Raw genomic sequence first — 23,741 nt, 5'->3', positions numbered from 1 at the left:
TTTCCCTGAACCGAAGCTATTCGGGGAAAATTTTACTTCTGTTTTTAAATGCACAGGTTAGTAAGCACACCCTTGGGATGCAGTACTAGATTGGCCGGATTCTTATTTTGTCAGTTCTGTTTTGGCCAAATAGAAGTGTGATTCACTGGTTGGTTCGATGGTTTGCTGAGCTGATCAGTATTCAGCTCACACCCTGCTGTGGCCATCCTGTACCCCACTGAAAGGCTGATCAGGGATGCTAGGCAGCAGGCAGGGGTATTCAGTGAGCTCTCTGCAAGCTCACTGGACGAGCCTGGCCCACTTCAGACTCAGTGTCCCAGTGTTTGCTTGTCTACTGTGCCATGAAATGGAGTAAGGGTCCATGACTGTGCCAGTGAAGCAATGCAAATACACTGCTCGGGGGGAAGACCTGGGGAGGCTTAGGAGTGCTGCTGGGTGATTTGGACACAGTGTTACTTGCTACACTCTGAAGACCACTTAGATCCTTTTGAATGAGTTTGTCTTTATTTTTTTTATTGTGTGTGCATATTAAACATAGTTTTTAAACTTTAAGCGCAGATTAGAGCAAACTATCCACAGTACTGGAGTGCATGTCCATTAGAAGAAAGTAAGAATATAGATCAAAGGAAACGGGCAATATAAACTTGGGTGCACCACCAGTAATTAAACTCTTCAACATACATAGGAGACTGTAGAGCTAGGCTCAAATTATATCCACGTAATTGGCAGGAACCACGATTTCCCTCATCTCTAGCCGCCACTTTGCCTACAAAGCCACCGGCTCATCCACCCTTACCCTCATCAATTAAAGTGACTGAACGGGATCCACAGTAAGGAGTGACAGTGCTCTTAATTTTCTTTTAATATTTATTGAACTTGTTTCCAATTTTCAGTTCTTATCAATTACATTAAAATGAAGAAGACTGAAATATCCGTAATGTTCACTCGGGCCGTTTTAAGAAATGGTGTTATAAACATGCTAATCACATGTGTCAAGTGGAAGAAAGAAGCTATTCATTCATGACAATGGGGATTTTATGGTGGGCCCCAGCAGTGTGTTGGCTTCAGCAGATACCCCACAATGGCACTGGCTCTGTTTGTCTTCTTGAACTGTCGTCTCTTTTTCATGCATAATCTATGAAATCAGTCACTGGCTCTTTTAAACTGCAGTGATAATGAAATTTGGTTTAAGATGCAGAATGTGTGGGGATGTAAAAGCAAGCCAAATCAAATAACTTGTTTTTGCTCAGCTGAAATTACACTTACACGTTCTTGTTAATATTGTTTATAGATTTATTGTAGATCCCTGTTGTTGATGCTTGATTTGGCAACGATTTTACGCCAGATGCCCCTCCAGATGCAACCGTCCCCATTTATCTGGGGTCGTAACCAGCTCTATTTATTTCTTTATTTATCCTTCTAGTCAATTAAAAAGTAGAAAACGCACTCATGCATATACGAAGTGTAACCTAGTGGGAGAATGACCGGGTAGCGTGCTCATGAGAAGGAAAACTGGAAAGAACGTTTGGGGAACAGAGAGTGGGCTACCACTGCGTCTGAGTGGGGAGACCGAAAATACCAGTGAGCTTCGTTTAGATATCGAATCTCCACGATGACATAAAATTGGCAGATCTTCACCAAACTCTCTTCTTTTTACATGCTGAAATCTTAATAAGTATTTTATTCTGAAAGGGTAACTTTGTCTCCAGTGTACCGGCGTCCAGGCTGAGAGTTCTTTAGTCTGATCTTCATCACCTGATTGAATTAGAATCCGATGAGAACGCCTGACTCGTACAAAGATTCCTCTTACTAGTAAAATTCAAGTGTTCCACTTTGTAAAATTGGTTATTGAAATGCTTCCTATTTGCTTCTTGAGTGCTGCTGAATATTTTTTCTTCATAGGCATACGAGGCACTTGGTACTTTACAAAAACCTTTACTCTTGTGTAATTTATTTCTGGTCACATGCCCAGCCTGGATGCATTCTGTGGGGAGAATGGTTTGCCTATTTTTATGTCATTTTCCTTCAGGCTTTGGAGGATTTAAAAAAGGAGAGGGGGTGGGGGGGGTTAGTTTGGTCATACAGCTGTGTTTCCCTCATGGCTTCATCTCAAATTCATTGAGTACTTGTCATCAGGATTTTCCCTTTACATGTCCTTGGATTTCAATCTCCTTTTTAATATCCAGGCTCGTCTCCTATGTGCTGCTTAGTCTCAACCATAAAGAGCCAATCAATCTTGAATGTTCGATGGCCTTACGTGGAATCCTGCAGTCATTAGATGTGGATATTTTTCTCCACCCTGCTCCTTCTGCATTCTTATTATACATGAAATTGTTCCAGTAGCTCTTCTCTCTTGATCTGCCTAAGAGAGTAAGGAGATGGGGAGATTTCTCATGGATGTGCTGCTTTTATTCTGGGTTTATAATTGCATTGTGTGGTCATAGCAGACCTCTTCCAAGGCCGGTAGTCCACTCATCTTTAATATGTAATTTGTAACCAAACCCATGATAATAATCTTTGCTTCCAAAACACAGCATCAAAATGGGATTTTTCCCTGGCTCGTGACCCCTCGACCATATCTCACAAAATTCAGCCTTGTAGGTTCTCGCAGACAGGTAGACACAAAGAAAAGTAGGGATTTTTTTTCTTTCTTTCCAAGTCAACCATGAACAAAGAGTCTTTGACAAACCAGAAGGACTGACTGATGTATACGAGAATCGGTCCGTGCCCCGGCAGCTTTCAGAAGTGGTGTGAGAATGGAAATGATAATTTTTGTAAAGCGACGAGGAGGAGTTAGTCAGGCATGTGATATAAACAGACTCCATGCTGTCTTTATTTTCTCAGTTCAGCGGGGTCACACACACATTCTTGTTTTGGTGACCTTACACTTTTCTAAAAATATTGAGTTTAGGAAATGTTTTTAACATCTCTCAGGTTTCTAGTTTCACCACAATTATTCCAATTGGTCGCAGCATGCGTAGTAGAACACACACTCCAGGCTCACGAGCCTTAACAGCCTTTTTCTTCTTGTTAAATATTTCATGCTGTGTAAGTAAACACGCCGTTTCGTAAATAATCAAAAACTTTGCTCATATAAAAAAACAAATCTCAACAGGGATAAAAGCGCAGTTTCTGACACGACCCTGTTTCAGTCCACATTCTGACAAGAAAACAAATGTGACCGATTAAAGCACGTGAATGAGATCCAGACAACTTGTGGAGGAACTGAGGATGGTAGCCAGAAGCAGATGATTGAGAAAGAGTAATGGGAGGTAGAAAAGTTTTTCTGAGGCTTCTCTTGTTAGTGGCCACATGATCCGTCTGTTCCTTCGGGAGTCGGAGTACAGGCTGGCGGTTGGAGGAGGAATGTGCTCTCGCCTGGAAAAGGCTCGCAGTGCACAGAGAGGTCCTTCCTGCTGCCAGCTCTACCGAGGAATGGGCCCAGCCAACAACAGAAACTGAACCTTCCTCTCCAGCTGGCCTCTTAGCTGGTGCAGCAATGGGGCTTCGTGATGATGATGATGACAAGAAGCAGTGGATTTATAATTAGAAATACACCGGAGAAACTGACCGTATCCAACCGTGTTCATTTATTGGGCGTGTTTGTGTAGTTGTTGCAAAGTGGATTGTGATGTCACACCTCCTCTTTCTCTGTATTCCTCGATTCCCTGCTTGTTGAGTGTGTTAGGTGCTCACTTGCCTCTGTGACATATAAGAAAGAGACAATCTCAGAAGTGAGCCCTGGCACGGTGGCTCAGTGGGTCTTTGCCTGCCTCACATCGGCTTCTGTCTGTGCTTTGCTGCCAGAAAAATCTGGTGTGGTTTTGAGGCGATATATATTCTATCTGGCCTCTTTGGCTCCACCGCACTATGCAATGGAAAAAGAGTACACTCTATCCAGAATGGCTTTGAGATGTAATTGAACCATAATGCCTCTTATGTGAGGATTTTGCAGAGGAATGAAGATCTCGCTTGACAAATGGGCCAGAGAAAACGAACTGGCGTATCTGAGGGGTGAAGTGTAGAGTTGGGCTACTGACTCGTGAGCCTGCTTCTTCAGTGTGACTGGAGAAGATTGGGGAAAAAATCCAGTCATTTGTCTGCTGACATTCAAGGCATTTCTATTATATCCCTGTTGATTATTTCCATGCCCTTTCCAACATCCTGCAGCCTGTAGTTTCCTTAGATCCATCATAGGTGGAGCTATTTCTGCTCACCAGTTTCACAGAGACTGGGTGATGGATCATTTTGTGATTTGATGAATGCTGAAGTGCACCTCACCAAACTTCTCATGAGCTTTCTGCTATTGAGAGCTGGGCTTGTGCCAAGGTGTTCTGCTTAAAGTCTCAGAGTGGCCGAGGAAGCAGTTCATTACCTTTGAGACAACTGGGTTTTTATACATAAATTCTTCTCAAATTTGTGTTTATTTTAATCATATATTTAAAAAAACTGCTCGTCATGAGGTGTTGAACACTCCGTCTCACCTTCTCCCATCTGTCTCCAGACTAATCGTGTGTTAACCGTGAGGAGAGATTACAATGGGGTGCACTTGGCTTGTTATCACCTGTCATGCACCACCTATCACATTTGCAATTACACCGCTACGCTTTTTTTGATGTCTTTGTTTGATTTGAAGAGTCGATAAATCATCAGCAGATAAAAAGCAGCAGAGGTTTGACGAGCTGTCGGACACTTTGTAGTGTGACAGAAGAGATAGGAAATCAGTTTACATCTATGTAAGGACTCCCGTAGGGAGAAATGTGCCTTCCTTTGCCCCTTACTTGACCCCTGTCGGCCGTGCCCACAACCACTGACACACAGCTTGTGGCTAATGTAGCAGCATTAGGATAGGTCATGTAGCTTCAACCCTGTCAGGGGATGTCTAACTGGTCTTTTATTTGGTGGCCACGGCTGCCAGCAGAGGCCAAAATTACACATTAAATGTTTTAATTTGTACTTACTCATGGACACTTACCTCGATTTTTCTAAAAATCTGTTCCTTCGGTCTCTGCAGCAGAAATCAAACTGGTGTCGTCTCAGTCTACCGTATTTCTTAACTTCAGAAAATTACACACCGGATGTCTGTATTTGTGGGTTTGGGTGTGGTTCTCTTGCTTAAATCCCAAAGTGGTGGTGGCAAAGATGCCCAGTACTTAAAGTTCGCCGTTTGATTTTCTGTGTGAATGCCACATGACCACACGTTCAGGCATTGCCTGTAGAAACCCACAGCAGCAAATAATGTCTTCAGTTGTCACACGTTTGTTGAATGTCAGAGACCAGTAGTCTTTGTAGTACTCAACGCAACATTCAGATCAAATACTGATTGATCTGTCCGTGTAGATAACTATTTTCTTGTTTTGTTGCAATCAGAAGTTCTTGTCTGACCATTTTTTTTCTCTCTCTCTTTACAGCCGTGCAATTAAGACCAATCAGGACCTGCTTCCAGAGACGCCCTGGACAAACATCTTCTACGATGATTTCTGGGGCACCTTACTCACACACAGCGGCAGCCATAAGTCTTACCGACCCCTGTGTACCCTCTCCTTCCGCCTTAATCATGCTGTGGGTGGGCTGGAGCCTTGGGGTTACCACCTGGTTAATGTGGTCCTCCATGGGGCTGTGACAGGCCTGTTTACCTCACTCGCTCGCCTGCTGCTCGGAGGAGGACTGTGGAGCCTACTGGCTGGCTTGCTCTTCGCCTCTCACCCAATTCACACCGAGGCAGTGGCAGGTGTAGTCGGCCGAGCCGATGAAGGTGCCGCCCTTTTCTTCTTGCTGTCCCTGCTGTGTTACATACGTCACTGTAGGCTGCGGGGGTGTGCTGGGTCCTGGCGGCTCGTGGCCTGGTTCCTTGGTAGCTTGGGTTGCGCCGCCTGCAGCATGCTCTGGAAGGAGCTCGGAGTAACCGTTCTGGCTGTATCAGCGCTGTATGACGTCTGCGTTTTCCACAGGCTCAAACTGCGACAGATCATTGTGCTCCTTTACAAGGTAAACTGTTTGTTCTGTTGGAGTTTTTTGGCCATTCATGTTTGCAAAACAAGGTAAGCCTTTTAAAAGTGAAGTCCATGTTTAATCTGAACTGGGCTGCCCCCTTCCATATCGTCTCTTTGTGCAGCGATTCAGAAGGATCACTCAGTGCTCCTCTTATGTTTAAATTGCAAATTACTAATCCTCTCACAAGTGGGCTGTTTTTATGCAATGGACATTGGAGGTTTTCTCCATTTTTCTGTGTGTGTGTGTGTGTGTGTGTGTTTGTGTATTCAGATGGCGTGCAGCGATAAAAAGAGATGGAAATGAAAATATTTTTCAGGAGAAACAGCTAAGATAACAAAAAGCGATGGTCATTTTATATTTTCTTGTCGCCTTTGAAGCATCCAGCCATTAAGAAGCCCTTTTCCCCCAACAGCTCCTGTCAGAAGTATTTACTATTTGCTGTCTACTTCCTGTGACATCCCTGAATCCCTACCCATCATCACAAATTCAATGAGACATGTGCACAGATGTGACAAAAGTGTTCCAGAGGAGCCAATGAAAGGGGATCTTTCTTTTGGAAATGCTGTGTGGTAAGGAGGGACTGTGGTCAGCAAGGCCATATGTAAAACATAAGACAGACAGATGAAACGATAAAAAGCAACGAAGAAAATGAGAAGCCTCTCCTTTTTAGTGTGCAGCATAGTCTAAAAATGATGGTTGCGGGACTCTAGCTTCATGTCCAAGCTGTCCTCTCATGATTTAAGCCTTATCAGACTCCCGGTGTTGTCTGGAATATTGCCCATCCATTGCGGCAGGCGGACAGACCTGCTAATGGCTTGTCAGGCATGGCTAGACCAGAAAGGAAACGGGGCCAAAAGGGCTGCAGGAGATGATGCCTCAAAGCTGACAGTTTTTCTACTTTTGATTGAAAGTCCAAAAACCCTGCTGATCCAATTGTCTTTGCAGGAAAACAAAATCCACTGGAACATAGTTACAGTTCTGGCACAGTGCAGGCCCTATAGATGTCTTTCATGGTTTGCCATCATGGCAGCTAAATTGGCAAACATCACCGGGGTCAGATATGCTCTGCTGCTGCGCTGCTCATCCAGCGTAGCTTCTGTAGCTCGGTGTGTTGCCAAAGTGCTTTACATAAAAATGTTTTAAGCTTTTTACAGATATTAAAATAGAATAAGAGTCATGTATTTCTTTGAAGTAAACAAGGTTGCAAAATTAAAAAGAGAAGTGTTAAGATTTGTCTGCAGCATGTTTCTTTGTTTTTGCAGGAAATGACAAATAAAGGCCGTCCGTCCCATTGCTGTTACTTTGTCTTATTGGTGCTGAGCCAGTCAGAGACGTGTAAAATCGAAATACAAGGTTTTTTATCAGCTCTATAAAAGAGGACACGCCTGTGTAATGCTGCTACAATGGGTGTGGTGTGGTGTGTCAGCTTTTCTCAGTACTAAAGTGTTTATTTCTACTGTAGCTGTCATAACAGAATACAAGTCACATCTGTCATTTGCTTCAAAGATTGTCTTGCAGTTGTTTTTCAAGAATTGCAAAGCCACTTAAAAGTATGCAATTTATTAACAGTAAACTTTGCCCGAGTATCCTCGTGGTGTTTGCATCAATCAGATCACCTTTCTTTAAAGCAGTGTCACGGGTGCTCAGTCACTCAAAGTCAAAACAGCTTAAAACTGGTATGAAAAAATAACAGATCTTTGCAAGACAAAGAGAAGTCAGGTCGCAGTGGGTTATTGTGCATTGAGGAGACAAATAAGGAGCTGTGGGCTGTCAGGCACACGGGGAAAACAAAGTTTTTTTGAGGCAAGACTGTAAAAAAAAGCACATTTTTTGGAAGTGAGTTTGCTTGATTTTCCTAACTTTAGCTGACAACCATCATTATCGTAGCATATCATTTAGTCACACCACAGACAACATAAAAGCAAGAACAGCCAGAGACCTGTCATCATCACTTCAATCATGTTAACTCGAGACGTTTCCTTCTTATATGAACGTCTGTGATGAAATGCTGCAGTACTGTATTCTCGTGAGTACGTATGTATGCGAGTCTCGTGACCCAATCGCTTACCCAAATGGCAAACAGTTCATTACTGCACCGTGTACATTTGTCTCTCTCTGTCTCCGTGGAGCGAGGCAGTCACTTTGAGTAATGGTACGCGAGGGGGACTTATTCCTCAGGGCGAGTTGAGCCTTCAGCCGCCCATATGAAATTTAAATTGTATACAGCGTTGCAAATGACGATCGCAGTGAAAATAAATACAGTTTGCGCTTTAAATTGCGGGTTGAGATTTATCAGGTGCTGAAAATCTGGCTGCTAAGTACCCACAGTGGCACATTAATATTCTGTGATAAGAGGGAAACTAGGCATAAAATGCAAGAGAGAGGATCTGTCAGCCTGTCCTGGCTTTTTCCACGTTTGATTTCAAGGAACTATTCTTCATTCAGGTTAAAGAGGCGGTCTCGGTGAATGACTGACACGCCGTAATGGGCACTATATATTTTATCGCCAAGCTCCACTCAGCTGGAGTCATTTGACATTTAGTGTTGCTTATCTGATTGTGGCGCACAGTCAATTACATTAGAGTTTTATATCTGCTGCAAATCTCCCTTTGTGTCGTTGCGGCTTCTGTGTGCAGTTTAAAGAGTGCAGGCAGTCGAAACTCGGCGTCACTGTAATTCCATGTAGGTTCATAACTCATCTCATCGAGACTTTGACTGCAGACTCTCTGCATACAAATCAGAGGCAGGAGCTAATGCATGGGTATTATCTTGACTGATTTTTTTTTTCTCGTAATGTGTTGAAATTTGCATAACAGATCTGGGTGCATGAGAATTATGTGCATATGATGCAATATGTAAAACTAGAGCTACTAGTGTCTTTTTCTCTGAGCCTCATAATATACTTCCTTTCTGATCGTGCATGTTCACAGATCGTCTCCTCCTGTACTTTTGTCCCCCAAATAAAACAGTTCTTTCTCCCAGGCTTTGTGTATAGAAGCTGTTCCAGTGACTTTAGTTTGGAACTAAAATGAAATTCAGGACATATTAACTGCTGTAAAACTCTGGATGTGGAAAAAGGGGGTATGCATATTTGTAATTCAACTAGAAAAATTTGCATTTCCTGCGAAAATGCTGTGTGGATGCCGTAACGCTGAAGCTGTCAGCTGAAAATAGCTGAAAAAGATGAAAAGTTGCAAAAAATTGTATGGCGGTGAAGAACTGAAAATTCTGCTGAAAACAAGTGAAGAAGCAGAAATTTTTGCTGAAAAGTGGTGAAAAGCCAAAAATTCTACTGAAAGGGGTAAAGACGGAGAAATTTTTTCTGAAAAGTGATGAAAAGTTTTGCCGTGAGCAGGATTCAAACCTGGCCCTCCTGGTCTCAAGGAAGCTACTCATCTCACTGAGCCAAACTCATTCTCACAAAGAAGAGGTGCTGAAATGAGCAGAAGCTGCTGAGAATTGTGCTGATAAGAGGTGAAAAGGCTGAAAATTTTGCAGAAGAGGTGAATGAGCAGAATTTCTGCAGAAAAGTTTTTTTTCTGAAAACAGCAGAAAAAACTGAAAATTTTGCTGAAAAGAGTTAAAAAAGTTTAACTGTTAACTGAATGAAATGCTGCCATAAGCGGGATTTGAACCCGGGCCTCCCAGTCTGAGGACGGCTGTTCATCTCACTGAGCTAAAACCTAGGTCAACCCAACAAGGAAAATCAGTGACCCCACTGATAATGTGGAAGAAATGGGCAAAAAATATTGCAAAAAAAATTCAACATCTCAAAAAGTATAGAAGTTATGAGCACCAAAAGTCATAGCAAGAAAGAGCAGAATTTTTTAAGATTTGAACGCCGAAAAACGTACGGAAGCAACTTGAAGATCAAGAATAAAGAGAAACAGGAACTCAATAGTGTGGATGCCCTTTGAGGCATCCACACAATTACTATTGGTTACCCACTTTCATACAAGAAAATAGGCTATTGCTGCTAAAGCTGGAAGTTGCAAGGGTTGATAAGCATATTTTTGCAATGTGCATAAAAAAAATCTGTAAAGAGAGAAAACCTAATGTTTAAATTCAATTATTGTTCATGAATTTGATTTATTTGCATTGTGAACATTGAATGTTTCACACATGTTGCATTTGGAATGAAATCAAAGTGTAGGACTCTTTCTGCTTATATTGCTCGCTGCTCTGAAAGAAAGACAATGAAAGAGATTAGAGGGAAACAATAGGTGCAGACGGTAATAAAAAAACAACAACAACAGGTGTTGCATGAGCGTTGATGCCAGATTCATGGTATCTGCAGGCGTACCCCTCGTCCCATCGCCCTCACCTCCAGAATGTAACATTGGATAAGCGGTTGTGAAAATGTCGAACTTACAGTTTGACATGTTTCTTTGAAGAATCTCGCCTTCCCTCACTTACTTTTCCTCCATGCAGTCATTAGCCTGTGTGCGATTACTGTTGACTGTACCAACACTTACTGTGTTAATATCTGTCACTACTGCCTTGTGCCTACCTTGGCTGCTAATTAGTTCTTTCTAAGACGTGTGATGTCTCCTAATACTAGAAAAAAAAAAGAAAAACCGTCATTAAATTGTTTACTCATGTTGACCTTTACAGTGTTGATACACACCAGTTGCTTTGTGCCTGATTAAAGCTTTTATGGCCATGTGTTGCTATGTGTCCTGCTACTCCAAAGGCAATGAGTTTATAGCATTCAAATGTAGCATAGTTGGCAGTGGCGCATGTGTGGTGTAACCACAGTTTATGTGGAAAAACGTGCTTTTTATGAGACTATTTCCTGCACAGCGTTAGCTAATAGGCTCATTTTCAATAAGAGATACTGAAACGCAATTAAGTGTCCTAATTTAGCTGAGGAAGGAATGCTTTTTAATGTGATCTGACGAATTTATTCCATAGAATAATGCAATAAAGTGTTTGTTCTTGGGACCTGGTGCTCTTTCTTTGTTAGCTCACCAATAAAATACATGTTTAGACAATTGAAGACAGTGAAACTGGCCTGTTTGCAAGTTCTAACAGTGGAGAAAAACAGGACCTGTTAGGACATATACTTCTCCTTCATGAAATGCCTTTCTTTTTATTTAAGGGCCCATTTTTCTTCTCTTTGAATCATGGCCATATTAAACATGTCCTTATTTAACCAAAAACACAGTCTTGATGTTTTTTCACCTTCCTGAAAGTATGCTGTATGAGCATTTTATGCGCCTGAGTTCTTAAGGCCCCGACACCACTGATACGACTGTGTCAAGAGCAATCCTTTGAAGCTACGGTGTCGGAATCTGATGCTTTAAGAGTGTAAAATGGATAAAGAGGAATTGTCTTGGTGATGTCATGTCAATATTGCACAAGCCATAGCAACTCCCAAGTGCACAAGAGTTCAGCTACATCTTTAAAAGAAACATGAGACAGTCCTCTGCAGTCACTTTCAACATCTGACAACGAGACCACTGGAAAGTCATTTCTAAATCTAGGATGAGACCCAGCTGGCCCTTAGCGATTGTCAAAATCACAAGCATCATTTTTTCCTCACCTCTTGTTTTCTGTTCACGCTTGTATGGTAAGTGCACAAGCATAAGGCGTGTGTGCATGGATGGAACATGTCTGAAGGGTGAAAGTTTTCTTGGACTGAGTGCTCAGGTGTTGTGCAGGTGGTGGGTTCAGCGAGGCTTGACCTCATGAGACTGGAGGCGCATGTGGGAGATGTGAGGTCCGTGCACACATACAGCATGTACACGTGTAGTGCGTGTCTACATGCCAGTTTGTGTATGAAACTTATAGAGCCTGTATACAAATGTGACATCCATACATACCCTTGCTGTGCATTAGAAACACAGCCCACCCCACACATTTTACCTGGGGCTCCACAGATGCTCCTCCATGCTCTAATGGCTCCTGTCACAGTGTGATAGATGGAGCCTGGTGGGCTCAGCTAGTGCCCCCTGCCCTCACCCACCTGCTTCTCACGTGGGGAAATACATCCCCACTTCTGGTCTTGATTGGGAGACGGTTAATCGGAAGCATAGATAATGTAAACACATTCATAGAAAACCAGGATTAGTGCTTAGGCTGCATAATTTATGATGTTAGTTGGACATTTGGGGGAAATAGTATTTAATTAAAGACATGAACTGCTTTTATAAGATTGTTGTTGTTATTATACACCTGCAATTATATTAGCTTAGCTCAGCATAAGGACTAAAATAAAGAAATGGTTAGCTTAAATGTTAACCAGGAGAGAGTAATACATTGGAAAAACATCATTTGATCTCAAACAGTAAGAAAATTAAAAACAAACAAAATGTTACCAGCTGAGCTTTAGAAGGGCTAACTGTGTTAGCTTTGACTTGAACCTTGACATCTTATTCCAAGTTAACCACTTGCTGAAATTTCATTTTGGTTTTGTTAACATTCTCATAGATGTTCTCATCCAACTCAGTGATGCCAACACATTTAATCAAAAGTCAGAATTCTTATTTTAAAAAAAAATACTGGAAGTGTTTGCTGATACCTCATCTAACGCCAAAAAACAGCTCACATGCTAGCAGTGCAATATGAGATAAATTCCACACATGTACTACTGAGGCGGGCTTTCAGCCCTTGAATATCTTTCACTTCAGGCTAAAACAGTGCAAGTGCTACCACAGTGATGGAACCTGACTTTGGCTGGCTTTGGCTCAGCGTACCGATCATTAAACATAAGTGAACCTGACAGGCTCGTTGCCAGCGACAGCCAATATCGTGGCCCTGACTATGCTGACAAAAACAAAAAGCAAAAGATTCATGCTGGTATAAAAACAGATGTGAAACAGTGCATGGGGCTTGAAATATTTCACACTGTCCCTTTCCTCGCTTCTTGCTGAAAACCATTTGTTCTTTCTGTAGCCGGCACGTCTCCGAATCGATAGCGGTTGTTATGTAAGACCTCGGCTCTAAAAAGGAACGTCCCACAGCACCAGTGTCCTACTCTATCCTTCAGTCTTGATGGAGATGTGTATGGATTTACTGTTCCTTCTGTTTCCCCAAAATCATTAAGCTTTCACAAGGAATAATTTATTCAGCCAGACGTATTACAGGGAGTCGCAGTGATGTAATTAACTTCAGTGTATTTGTTTGTTTGTTTTTAATGTTTAGTCAGCATTTAAAGTGAGCTGGCTCCTTCTTTAGATACAGTACAGTAAGGCTGACTGAGACTTTAAAGTTTTGCAAACTATAGTTTCAGTTTTTATCCGTGGCTCCTATTTAAGGATCCTTTTATGGTCTCAGCAAATCAACTGGCATATAAAATGAGTCAGTCAGAATTACATTTCGTCTAGACTTCCAGCTAACGTGCCGATATAAATGGACTAGCGCAGCCCTGTGTAAGCCTTCTATAGACACATCATCTCATGTATATTCTTGTTTTTGCCTCTCTTTGAAACGCTTGACTCAGTGTCGTTTAATTTAATTAGGGAAATTGAAAATGGTCACCAAAAATTACACCCCTCAGTTTTACATATAATATAGTTGTTTACAAAAGCGCTTTGTTTTCAGAGGTTTTGTGAGGTATGGTTATGCAAAACAATCAAATCACAGTCAAAATATAAAATGTGGAATGGCTCAGAGTGGTGTGGCAGGTTTACAGTACTCCTGGGAAATTTTCTCAAGTGAGTTGTTTGTATTCTTAGTACAGTAAATACAGCTTTTAGGAAGTCTAATCAAAACAAGTGTAATCAGATATCCAGGAAACTTTAAACTGCTGCCATAAATAAAATCATTCACATGCATAACCTGGGCAGCTTGCCACTGTACACAAACTGAAGCAGGAGAAACAAATGACATGAGGTCCAAATCTAGGATTATCAGCGTGGGCGTTCCAAGTAAGATGGACAAGAACTGATGAGAAACTGTGCATCTGCAAAAAAGGAAGAGGGCTGGAATGTGTTAGAAGTGTTAAAGAAGAGCGATGGTAATGGATGCAACAGCCAAGGGACAAAGACGAAGACCCCGGGTCTACTGAAGATAATTTAGGATGTAGAGTCTGTGTGAGATACTTCTGCTGGATGGCCTGTCGCTACCCATGAGCCTTCAATCACTGGATGCTATTTAGGAATACACCAAGCTGGTGATGTTGAACTCATCAAATCAGTCAGTCATGAAGGATCCCTCTGGGCATTTTCAAACCATGCAAATCATGTTTTCTTTTAGGGTTTGGGGGTTTTCCTCATCCTCAAAGTCATGTTGCATTAAAAGTCACACACCTGCATATAAGACCAAATTAATAGTGTTTTATCTGCACTAACGTTATAAGATAAAACTATAGGTGAAATTCATCCATAAAGATGACATCGTGGAGTCTGAAGAACTGATTGTTTCAGCTTTTCACTCCCAAACTACTCCAGTAAACTTTTCTCTCTTTTTTGATCTAATTATGTCCGTTTAGAGCTGCTGTTCTCCTCTCAGATTATATGCTCAGCTAGTATTGAAACAAAGAGTTTCATGTGGAGCCAGGAAATTTTCTTCCAGTGTGCTGAACTTGTGATTAAGCACATGCAGCTTGTTGGGCATGCTAACGCAGCCAAGTGTTGCTCCTCAGCTGTTTGCCCCTCATTTCTGGCTGTTCTCTCTAATAATCTCCCGTTCCTTCTTGTTTAGCTGCTGAGTTGCAGGTTTTTTTTGTCCTTAAACATTCAGTCATCCGTTTGGTGTGGATGGAATCTGGCCCACACCCAGTTCTAGTTTCTCTGTAATGACACACTGGATTGATTGTTGCAGTGGTAAAGCCAAGCCACATTGAACAATCCATCAGTTGTAAACATGGGTTCAGATTGTGAGACGAAGCCTCTTCAACGATGTGATTTGTATTGAGGCTTCAATGGATTAAAGATACCTTTAGAACGTGTTAACTTAGCTGTAAAATATGTAATATCTTAAATCCTTTTATTGCAAAAGAGATGTCAGACCTGCCTGGTTTCTGTGCCAGCACATCTGTTAATTTTTCTGTCACTCCCCGACTCATTGGTAATCTCACCATACAGCTGTACTGAGATATTTTATTGAAGACCTACGGAAAGATGTCTGGGATGCCTGAATATTAAAGGTTTTTTTCCTTTTCTGTTTGATCCTTTTCTTTGTAATGTTGATCAATAATTCACTCTCTAGATCCCCATCTCTGCTTGGGCTTTTTTGATTTAGTGTCTTTGCTGAAAACTACAAATTAAAGTAATTGCGTGCTTCTTTGGTGACTTTTATGATTCGCCATGGATTTTACCAGATGATGCATTCTGTGAATTGTGTGAAACAATGAGCTGAATCACTCAGTTAAGGTCTGGTGACTGTACTCATCACAACCCCAGTCTTTCCCTTTGAACGGTGTCCTGCTCTCCTGCTTCTTAAAAAAGTCGTTACTTGTGAGTGTCATAGTTAATCTGCCCTTCACAGAATGTGTCTTTCACTGTGATAGAGTTCACTATCGTAGTGAACGCAACATGAACGGTGATTTTTGGAGCCGTCTTTGTGTACTCAGGCCAATGAGGTGTGTGTCTGTTGTGCACTCTTTGATGTCTGTAGATTATTGTTGGTGCCGACATGTTTGAAATGGGTCGATTTTCTTTTTTTGTGCTTGTTTGTTCGTTGCTTTTTGTCTTTTCTCAAAGAGCATTTTGAAGTGTTTCTGTGGCCGACTGAGAGCAGGAGTCTCACTCCAAGATTTTCCTTTTTCTAATGTGTAGAAATGTTTGTACTCAATGAAACAAATAAGTGCACACACAAAAATACTGTTGTGTTCAAGAAATGTGCACATGAGCATATTTACTGTGGTATGTCAGTGAATAAAAATTATTCTAAATCAATGCAAACAGTTTCACCTTTGGGTAGAGTGCAGACAGTGCTGAGAGAAGAATGAACCCTGCACTGCTAAAAAGAAGGAGAAGGTCTGACTGTAACACCTGAAACAGTGCCTGAGGAGGAAAATGGGCAAAGCACACCCTCCCATAGTGTCTCCACGGCAGTGAGGATAGTTTAAATTAAATAATACATTTACATTTAATAAATTAAAAAAAATTCTAACATATTGAATTTCCCCTAAGACTCACTGTAAAAACACGACATTAAAAAAGGCTAAAAAACACTGGAAAACTATGACAAAGCATTTGTAGTAGTAGTAATATAAACAGAGCTCCATAGTGCAGTGGTTTACACATTTGCCTAACAAGCTAAAAATGCCCAGTTCAATGTCAATCACTGATGTGTGCTCATACATACATTTATACATATTTTATAAATATATACATATTTCTGTACATTGTTATCTGTATATATAAATTTCAGTTGCTTATGTATATAGCACCACTTTGTTCCTTCATTCTATATTTGATGTACCCCTTGCTATAAGAGCTGTATAACACCCACATTTCTCATCTATGGGATAATAAAGGTTTATTCTATTCTATTCTATTCTATTCTAAACAGACGTAGTTTTGTGCCCTTCCCATTTAAGAAAACGGTGTGCACTTTTGTTTAAAATGATGATATGTGAGTGTAGCAGTGCAATATGAGGGTTTCAGTCAGGAGCAAGGTGCTCATTCAGACATAAAGCTGATTCGAATACTGTCAGATTAATGGAAATGTGTGAAAGGAGCGAGACTCACAAACAGCCGTCAAAACAAACTGATGATTCAGCTCAGATTCATTTTTAATTGTTTTTTATTTTGTGTCAACTCTTCATCATTATTACACAACAAGTCATCTTTTTGTTTTTTTACTTTACTCGGCTTCTCTCATGCTTATTACTGGCCAGTATTCACAGTAACAAATGACATGCTGTCACTATTTCTGTGGGCAACTGTAACAGGACACACCAGACAGAGTGGTTCAGAAAGTGGTTGACAGAAGGAAGAATACAATTTCTACAACCAGCATGTGACATTCCTCCGACAGTCTATCTGCTTAGATTTGGACCCTGCTCTGGCTTTGAGTCATTCATTCATGCACCGTAGGAGCTTACTGCCGCTCTAAACCCAACAACACAATGGCTCTGATCTCCCAAATGCATAGTAATGAGAGAGAATCCAAGCATGTACAGAATAAATCTAGTCTGGACACAACTGGCAACATTTTTACTTTTTTTTCATTTATCTTTAAAGTTTTGAACTTGTACTGTAAGCAGCGCGGGGCACACACACGTCTCCCTCCAGCAACAAAAAAATTCCCCCCCTTCAAGCTTGAATCAGCATCTTGTCGCAGCGAATCTGCAGTAGCGGTCACATAGTCTGGTTGGCCCTTGCAGTACAAATAAATATGGGAAACGAAAGCCCAGAAATCGGGAACAGTCGGTTTATTTTTCAAACCATTTCTGTGGTTTCACTCAATAAATATTGTCTGTGAAACGTTAAGGCTTTGAGTCCACTTTGGTTTTCCATTGTCATTATGTTCTTATTGTTTGGGCAGCCTGACCATTTTGCCTTTTCCAGTGTGTATACAGAGTATAGAAGGTGATTTTAGAGTCGTTTCATTCTTTGTTTCTCAGATGTGACCCAGCAAATAAACTGGGAAAAACTTCACAAACTTCACAAATGCAAAATGGCAGAAGTTAGTGAATGAAATGAAATTTTGTTTCTTCATTCAGCAAGTTTGTCATCCTCCTCGTGGATACAAACAGTACCTTCCTCCCTTTACGTGTAGATTTCATCCTCTCAGCTGCTCCCTCTGATTGTACAGAATAAGGTTCACCTTCTCTGTGCCATTACAAATCTATAGATGTCTGATTGCAGTTGATGACAGAATAAATGGGAGAGAGTGACTCTGTCTGACCTCTGATTGCAGCATGAAAGCATGACATGTTTTAGCCTTTTACAGTAAGGGCCTTTAAAGCGGCTCAGTTAGAAACAGAGTGAGCGAGGCTGGAATGTTGACTTAATGGTTTTGAGAGAAATGGATCCCATGTTGCTGCAGTGATTATGGTTAATAAAGGCTGACTGAGAGAGCGTGAACTGGCATATTTTGTCATGTATTAGTTGGAAATATTCTTGCTCACATTTGCTTGCTTTCATCATATAAATTCCAGGTTTTTCCACAGCAGGTGATACCACAGAACTTACAAATGAAAATGTTATTTTCACATTTAACATGTCAGTGTCTTTGATCAGTAGTGTGGTGGGATTCCCCTCCTGTAGGCCTCCTTCCCACTTTGTCTTACCTCCTTCTTCATTACAAACATATCTCTCTCACTGCAATGTACTCCACGTGTTTTGAATAATACTAATCATCATCTTAGTACTGACCAGTATTACAGTGATTATCAGGCAGCCATAAAACAGAGTCTCCGTTTTACAGGTAAATTGATGCATGGAGTATTTCTTCTTCAGTCACCTTTCTCACTCACTATGTGTTAATAGACGTCGCAGCAGATGGCCCCGCCCCTCCCTGAGCCTGGTTCTGCTGGAGGTTTCTTCCTGTTAAAAGGGAGTTTTTCCTTCCCACTGTTGTTCATGTGCTTGTGCTTGTTCATAGGGGGTCATATGATTGTTGGGTTTTTCTCTGTATGTATTATTGTAGGGTCTACCTTACAATATAAAGCACCTTGAGGCGGCTGTTGTTGTGATTTGACGCTGCATAAATAGAATAGAATTGCATTGAAATTACTGTTCATGCTACACAGTTGCACTTGTCTTTCTCAGATCAAGTCCGCAGCTTGATCCAACTAACTTGTTATATCTTACAATACATTTCAATGTACATTGCCCCTAAGTAATTTAACAGTCACCAAAAATTTGTAGTTGTGGAGGAGTTTGAAAATGAGCCACGGATGTAACTTTAAACGTAAAAGCCAAAGAGCATAAAAAACAAACATTTATTATATTTCTTTACTATAGAATAAAATAAAAGGGTTAAATAAATAATAAAATAAAACAGTTGGTGCACATGTGAGAGAAAATTGCGAGCCGCTAATTGAGCTTTATCATCAGCCATCTGTTGGTGATCCATAACACACTGTTAGGAAATGGACAGGCTCGTATCTTGTCTTACTTGCTAACTATCATGTTTTACACCCAAAGTCTGTCTAACAAAGGGAGAGCACAGCAGCTGCAGCAGCAGAGAGATAGATGGTAAATTTGTGGTCCATCAACCACAAGCTTGATTAGTTGATCCAGCAGTTAAAGATCAAAGGCACGAGCACAGAATGTATCCATCAAGCCTGCAGAAAGGTTTATGCAGACTTTTTAGGGACTCGTACTAAATTCGAGCTTTCTGGGAGTGTGTGTGTGCACATGCGTGTGACAGAGGTAATACTCACTGATTGGTACCCTGAGCTCATTTTTTCTTTCATTATAAGTCTATCAATGTGAGGCAGGATCTTGATGAAAGGCCTTCTGCAGACAATTGATCTCAGTAATGATGAAGAGGTGGGGATAGGTCAGACATGCCACTTCTTTCACTGGATTTTCAGTTAGGTGCTCGCTGAAGTGAAAGCCAGTCACAGCGCTGCATTTTGATGGGCTACCTATATGTGTTGTGTGATTGATTTTTTTTTCTTTTATTCTCTTGCGCGATAGAATAATGCCCATTTACCAAATGCAAAAAAAGGCTTGTGTGTACCTTGAGAAAAGAGCGTTTTTCTCCAAACAAATTAATTAAATTTCTCCCTGAGGTCTTTCCACTTTTTTGCCACAAACCTTCATTCACAAAACTAAATGGATGTTTAAAAGAAAAAACCTGATTGAGTTTTCTTCTCAGTCAAATGAACCTAATCAAAGTGGAGACATGGAAAAAGGCAAGCACAAACAGGGATTCTGTAATTGGCCTGTTTTGCATTTTATCTCCAAGGATATTTTATTCACACGCATGCCTTATAAAGCCTAAATTGTTTCAGTTCTCAGCTGATTGCTGCTAAAACACAAAAGAGAAGAAAAAAACACTGCCCCATGCCTCCTACAGGGTTGTGCTCAACCACCTATTTCAGACTAAACTGGATTATTGACAAAAGACACAAAGCGGGAACGCCTTGGTTTTCCTGCATAATAGAGCCGTAGCGCCCTGGGAGCCGTTGCCTGGTAGTAATTGAACTTATGCCTTTGAACAGTAGATGTTTTTAACTGGAGGCATAGTATAGAGGATGCACATGTTTGTTTATTCCAGAGATTATAGCGACGGGGTTCATGTCCCAGAATATATACATTTTCACATTTTTTTCTTTTGCCACTTATATATTTTTTTAAAGGTCAGTGCATTTGGTGAAGTATGCCAGGAGGAGTAATGGAGTTACAAATGTGTACTGAAGCAAAATCAAAGGGCTGTTTTATGTTTTGGGTGCTGCCCGAAGACTTCGATATGCATAGAAAAAGTTGAACCTCAGTGCAGCACAAGAATTTGCATGAAACACCGCCTCAGTCTGCAGCACTGGCATATGGACGTGGTTAAGGAGGAGGTGTCTGAGTGTTAGCTGCTCTCTGGGAAGAGTCGAGGCATATCTGTTTGTCACATTTCCAGGTAAGAATGATTAGAATTTAGGGCTGTCACAGGTGAATATGGACTGAACTGAAACATAGTTGCCACTTCATTGTCCAGTAGACAGCGATCTGCATCACGCCAAGAACAAAAATTATTTGCAGAAAAGTACACTGTAAAAAAAATCGTGATATAAAAGTATTTTACAGTTTTGTACTGTTCTTCTAGAATATCATTAAATTCACATAAATAGACTGATTCTATATTTCAAATGTAAATTAACGTTAAATCACTCTAAATGTAATAAAGTATAATTTTCTTGTTTTGTAAATGTATCTGTCTGTACATGAGCATATTTAGATAAAATACATTCACAAATGCATCATCATTTCACAAATATTTGTCCGTTATTTGAAAGATTGAACTGTTAAATGTAATTCTATGGAAAAATATATAAAATGATTCGTATAAACTTTTTTTACATCAAATAATAATTATTATTATTGTTATTTAGGGCGATTGTGGCTCAAGAGTTGGGAGTTCGTCTTGTAATCAGAAGGTTGCCGGTTCGAGCCCCGGCTCGGACACTCTCGGTCGTTGTGTCCTCGGGCAAGACACTTCACCTACCGCCTCCTGGTGATGACCAGAGGGGAATTATAAAGTGGAATTGTAAAGCGCTTTGAGGGTCTCATAAAGCGCTATATGAATGCAATCCATTGTTATTTAAACCAACTGTGTATTTCTGTACATTTACGTATTATTATTCATATTGCTGCATTCATTGACCTTGTTTATAGGTAATTTCATTGTTTAATCACATTAAATTGTTCCTAATTTAATGTTTAAAAGCACTTGAAAAAGGCAAAATCCCATGCAAAATTAGGGCAACAAACTGTATTGTCATTACTGAAAATAACCGTATTTTCATGGGAAAGTTATTTTCTGTTATTTTCTGGTATTATTTTGGCGCCCCAGCTGCCGGAATATTACCGTTTTTATAGGATTTTTTTTTTTTTTACAGCATAATTCATTAACAGCACTGAAACCACCTCAGAGGACATTCGATTGTTGTACGAATCGGGCGCCGTGACCGAGGACTCTCAGATTTGAACGATCTGTCAAAAACAGACGGAGCTTTTCTTCCTGTTTCTCCTGCAGTGCTTTAAGTTTGCAGCTTGGTAGCGTCTTGTTAAGATTTGCTTAAACCAGAGTCATCTAAAGAGCCTGTCAAAGATCCTCATAAATCCCAGCTGGATCTCCCTGAAGCAGTCATTGAGATGTATTAACACTGCTCAGCAAGCCTCTCTGTTAAAGTCTGCTCAAAGTACAGCCGCTGGGCCTCAAAGACCATTTCAGTCCACTTCATTTCTTTGCAGGGTTCCTGCTCACCTGCTTAGATTCAAAACTGGACACAGCTTCTGTGATTTTAGAGATGATTAAAAGTGCCGGGGAAAAGAAGAGTTCATACGAAGTTCAGATGACAGCTTTTAAATCTGGGCTGTGGGGCAATCATTTTAAAGGACTGCTATATGTATAAGTGCATCTGATTTTCAGTGCTACCCAAAGCCAAAAAGCATGTAATTCATTCACATGTGCAGTGTGCAGCTCGCTAAGAACTTATCATGAGACAGACAGGTTATTCTGACTGGTATCGACATGTTCATTTTTGGGACTTCTTGCAGAGGTAATGATACCATGTATCATGTCTTTGCAGCAAATATGAACTAATGGCACAATGACTGACAAAGTAAAAGCCTTTGGTTCTGTGCAAAGGTGATACATCTCATGCTGACTCTAAAGCTCCCCAGTTAACACTTCTCACTTGTTTGATTTGTTTAAAATAAAATTTAAAAAGCTGTTTTATTTTTTAGGTTTAATTTAGGCCAATCAGCTGCTAGCTGTAGCTTCATATTTGCATATTTGAGGATCTGTCTCATTTCATTGTTTTATGTTTTATTTTGACCAGTTCTGTGCTTCGTCCAGCAGCGAGCAGATCATAGATAGTTTCTTTTTTTCTTTACTAGACCTTCTAACCTTTATTTTGACCTTACCACAGACAGGTGGTTAGGTCAAAATAATTGTCATTGCTTTTTATGAATTTGTCTAGCCTTTCAACATAAAATCTAAACTAGATTGATTTTTGTTTCACTTGAGTGGTTCATCTATTAGGATCCTGCACAGCGACTTATTGTTTCATTTCCCTAATTTGATGTCATTTAATAGCATCTAATGAAAATTTGTCTTCATCCTACCATCTGCCCTGGATTTCCACAGGGAGCTGACCATAACGCTTTCAACAGTTGCTCAGATTAATGAGAAACTGTGGTCTGGATCTGACCTTTTGTTGCCAAGCGCCTAAACGACTTATCCAACAGTGGCATATCCTGGCACATCCCCACAAAATACTGAATCGCTGGGGGTTGATGTCAGGCCTCCGGTGAAGGGTTTGACAGAGCTGACCTTATGTGAGATCTTTTTTTTCATTCTTGTGATATTTCCCCAAACTGTTTTGAATAATATATCCAATATTCAGCTGCGAGTGTGTGTTGTTGTTGTTGTTGCATAAGGTGAAAGAAGCCATTTGGGAGTTGATTTATTTAACTCTTCACTGTATCACACCAGTGGGAGTTGTTACAAAGTACTTCTGTTGGTTTGCCTTTTATGTACGAGTCTTTTATATTCACCCTCTCCATCTCGATGCGCTGAATGTGATATTTTTCGTCTGTAGATCATTTCCATGGTGTCGCCTGCTGTGTTTTAAGCCTAATTTCCTGCTGCCTTTGTGTGGCAGCGACAGCTCTTTGTATTTGCAGTGATCATTAGCAGACAACAGCTGTCCCCAGAGGTTACTGAAGCCTTTCTTCACAGATACAATCTGAAATGACAACGGACAGGCGAGAAAATCAATAGTACAACCCCTAAGCAGTGGTGGCATGATGTCTATGATCACAGATGAGACATCATCATCCCCTTTGGCGTGTGGAGAAGGAGAAAGATCACATTCACTGTGGGTTCAGGATTGCCTTGGGTTTCAGCTTAAATAATTGGATTACAGCATCAATGATGCCCTGGTGATTTATATGCAGGTGGCTGAGACTCTTTGGGTGAGCTATCAGCCAATAGATCATATTTTGATGATCTATATTATGTGCGTTTGGGGTGTGAAATAATATTTTCAGTTTTTCATTCATTTTATTTCGAGGCCGTGTACAGGTTTCTGCTGTAGGACACAAACATGTTTTTTTTAAGTTAGACTTTCCAACATTAGCACATTAAAAAAGGTCGGTTGGTCCTAACTTTGGAACAGGCTC

General features: G+C 40.7%; 1 protein-coding gene across 1 annotated transcript in view; it reads left to right on the top strand.

Moving 5' to 3' along the window:
- tmtc2b (transmembrane O-mannosyltransferase targeting cadherins 2b) overlaps positions 1-23,741 on the top strand; it is an 83,865-nt gene that overhangs the window by 33,730 nt on the left and 26,394 nt on the right. The window contains exon 2 of the mRNA XM_004568261.2: positions 5,412-5,988. Within this exon, the coding sequence (XP_004568318.2) occupies positions 5,412-5,988 (577 nt within the window). The remainder of the gene's footprint in view (positions 1-5,411; positions 5,989-23,741) is intronic.

This window comes from Maylandia zebra, linkage group LG7 (genome assembly GCF_041146795.1).
Source record: "Maylandia zebra isolate NMK-2024a linkage group LG7, Mzebra_GT3a, whole genome shotgun sequence".
Lineage (NCBI taxonomy): Eukaryota > Metazoa > Chordata > Actinopteri > Cichliformes > Cichlidae > Maylandia > Maylandia zebra.
This window is presented reverse-complemented; position numbering and strand designations above follow the sequence as displayed.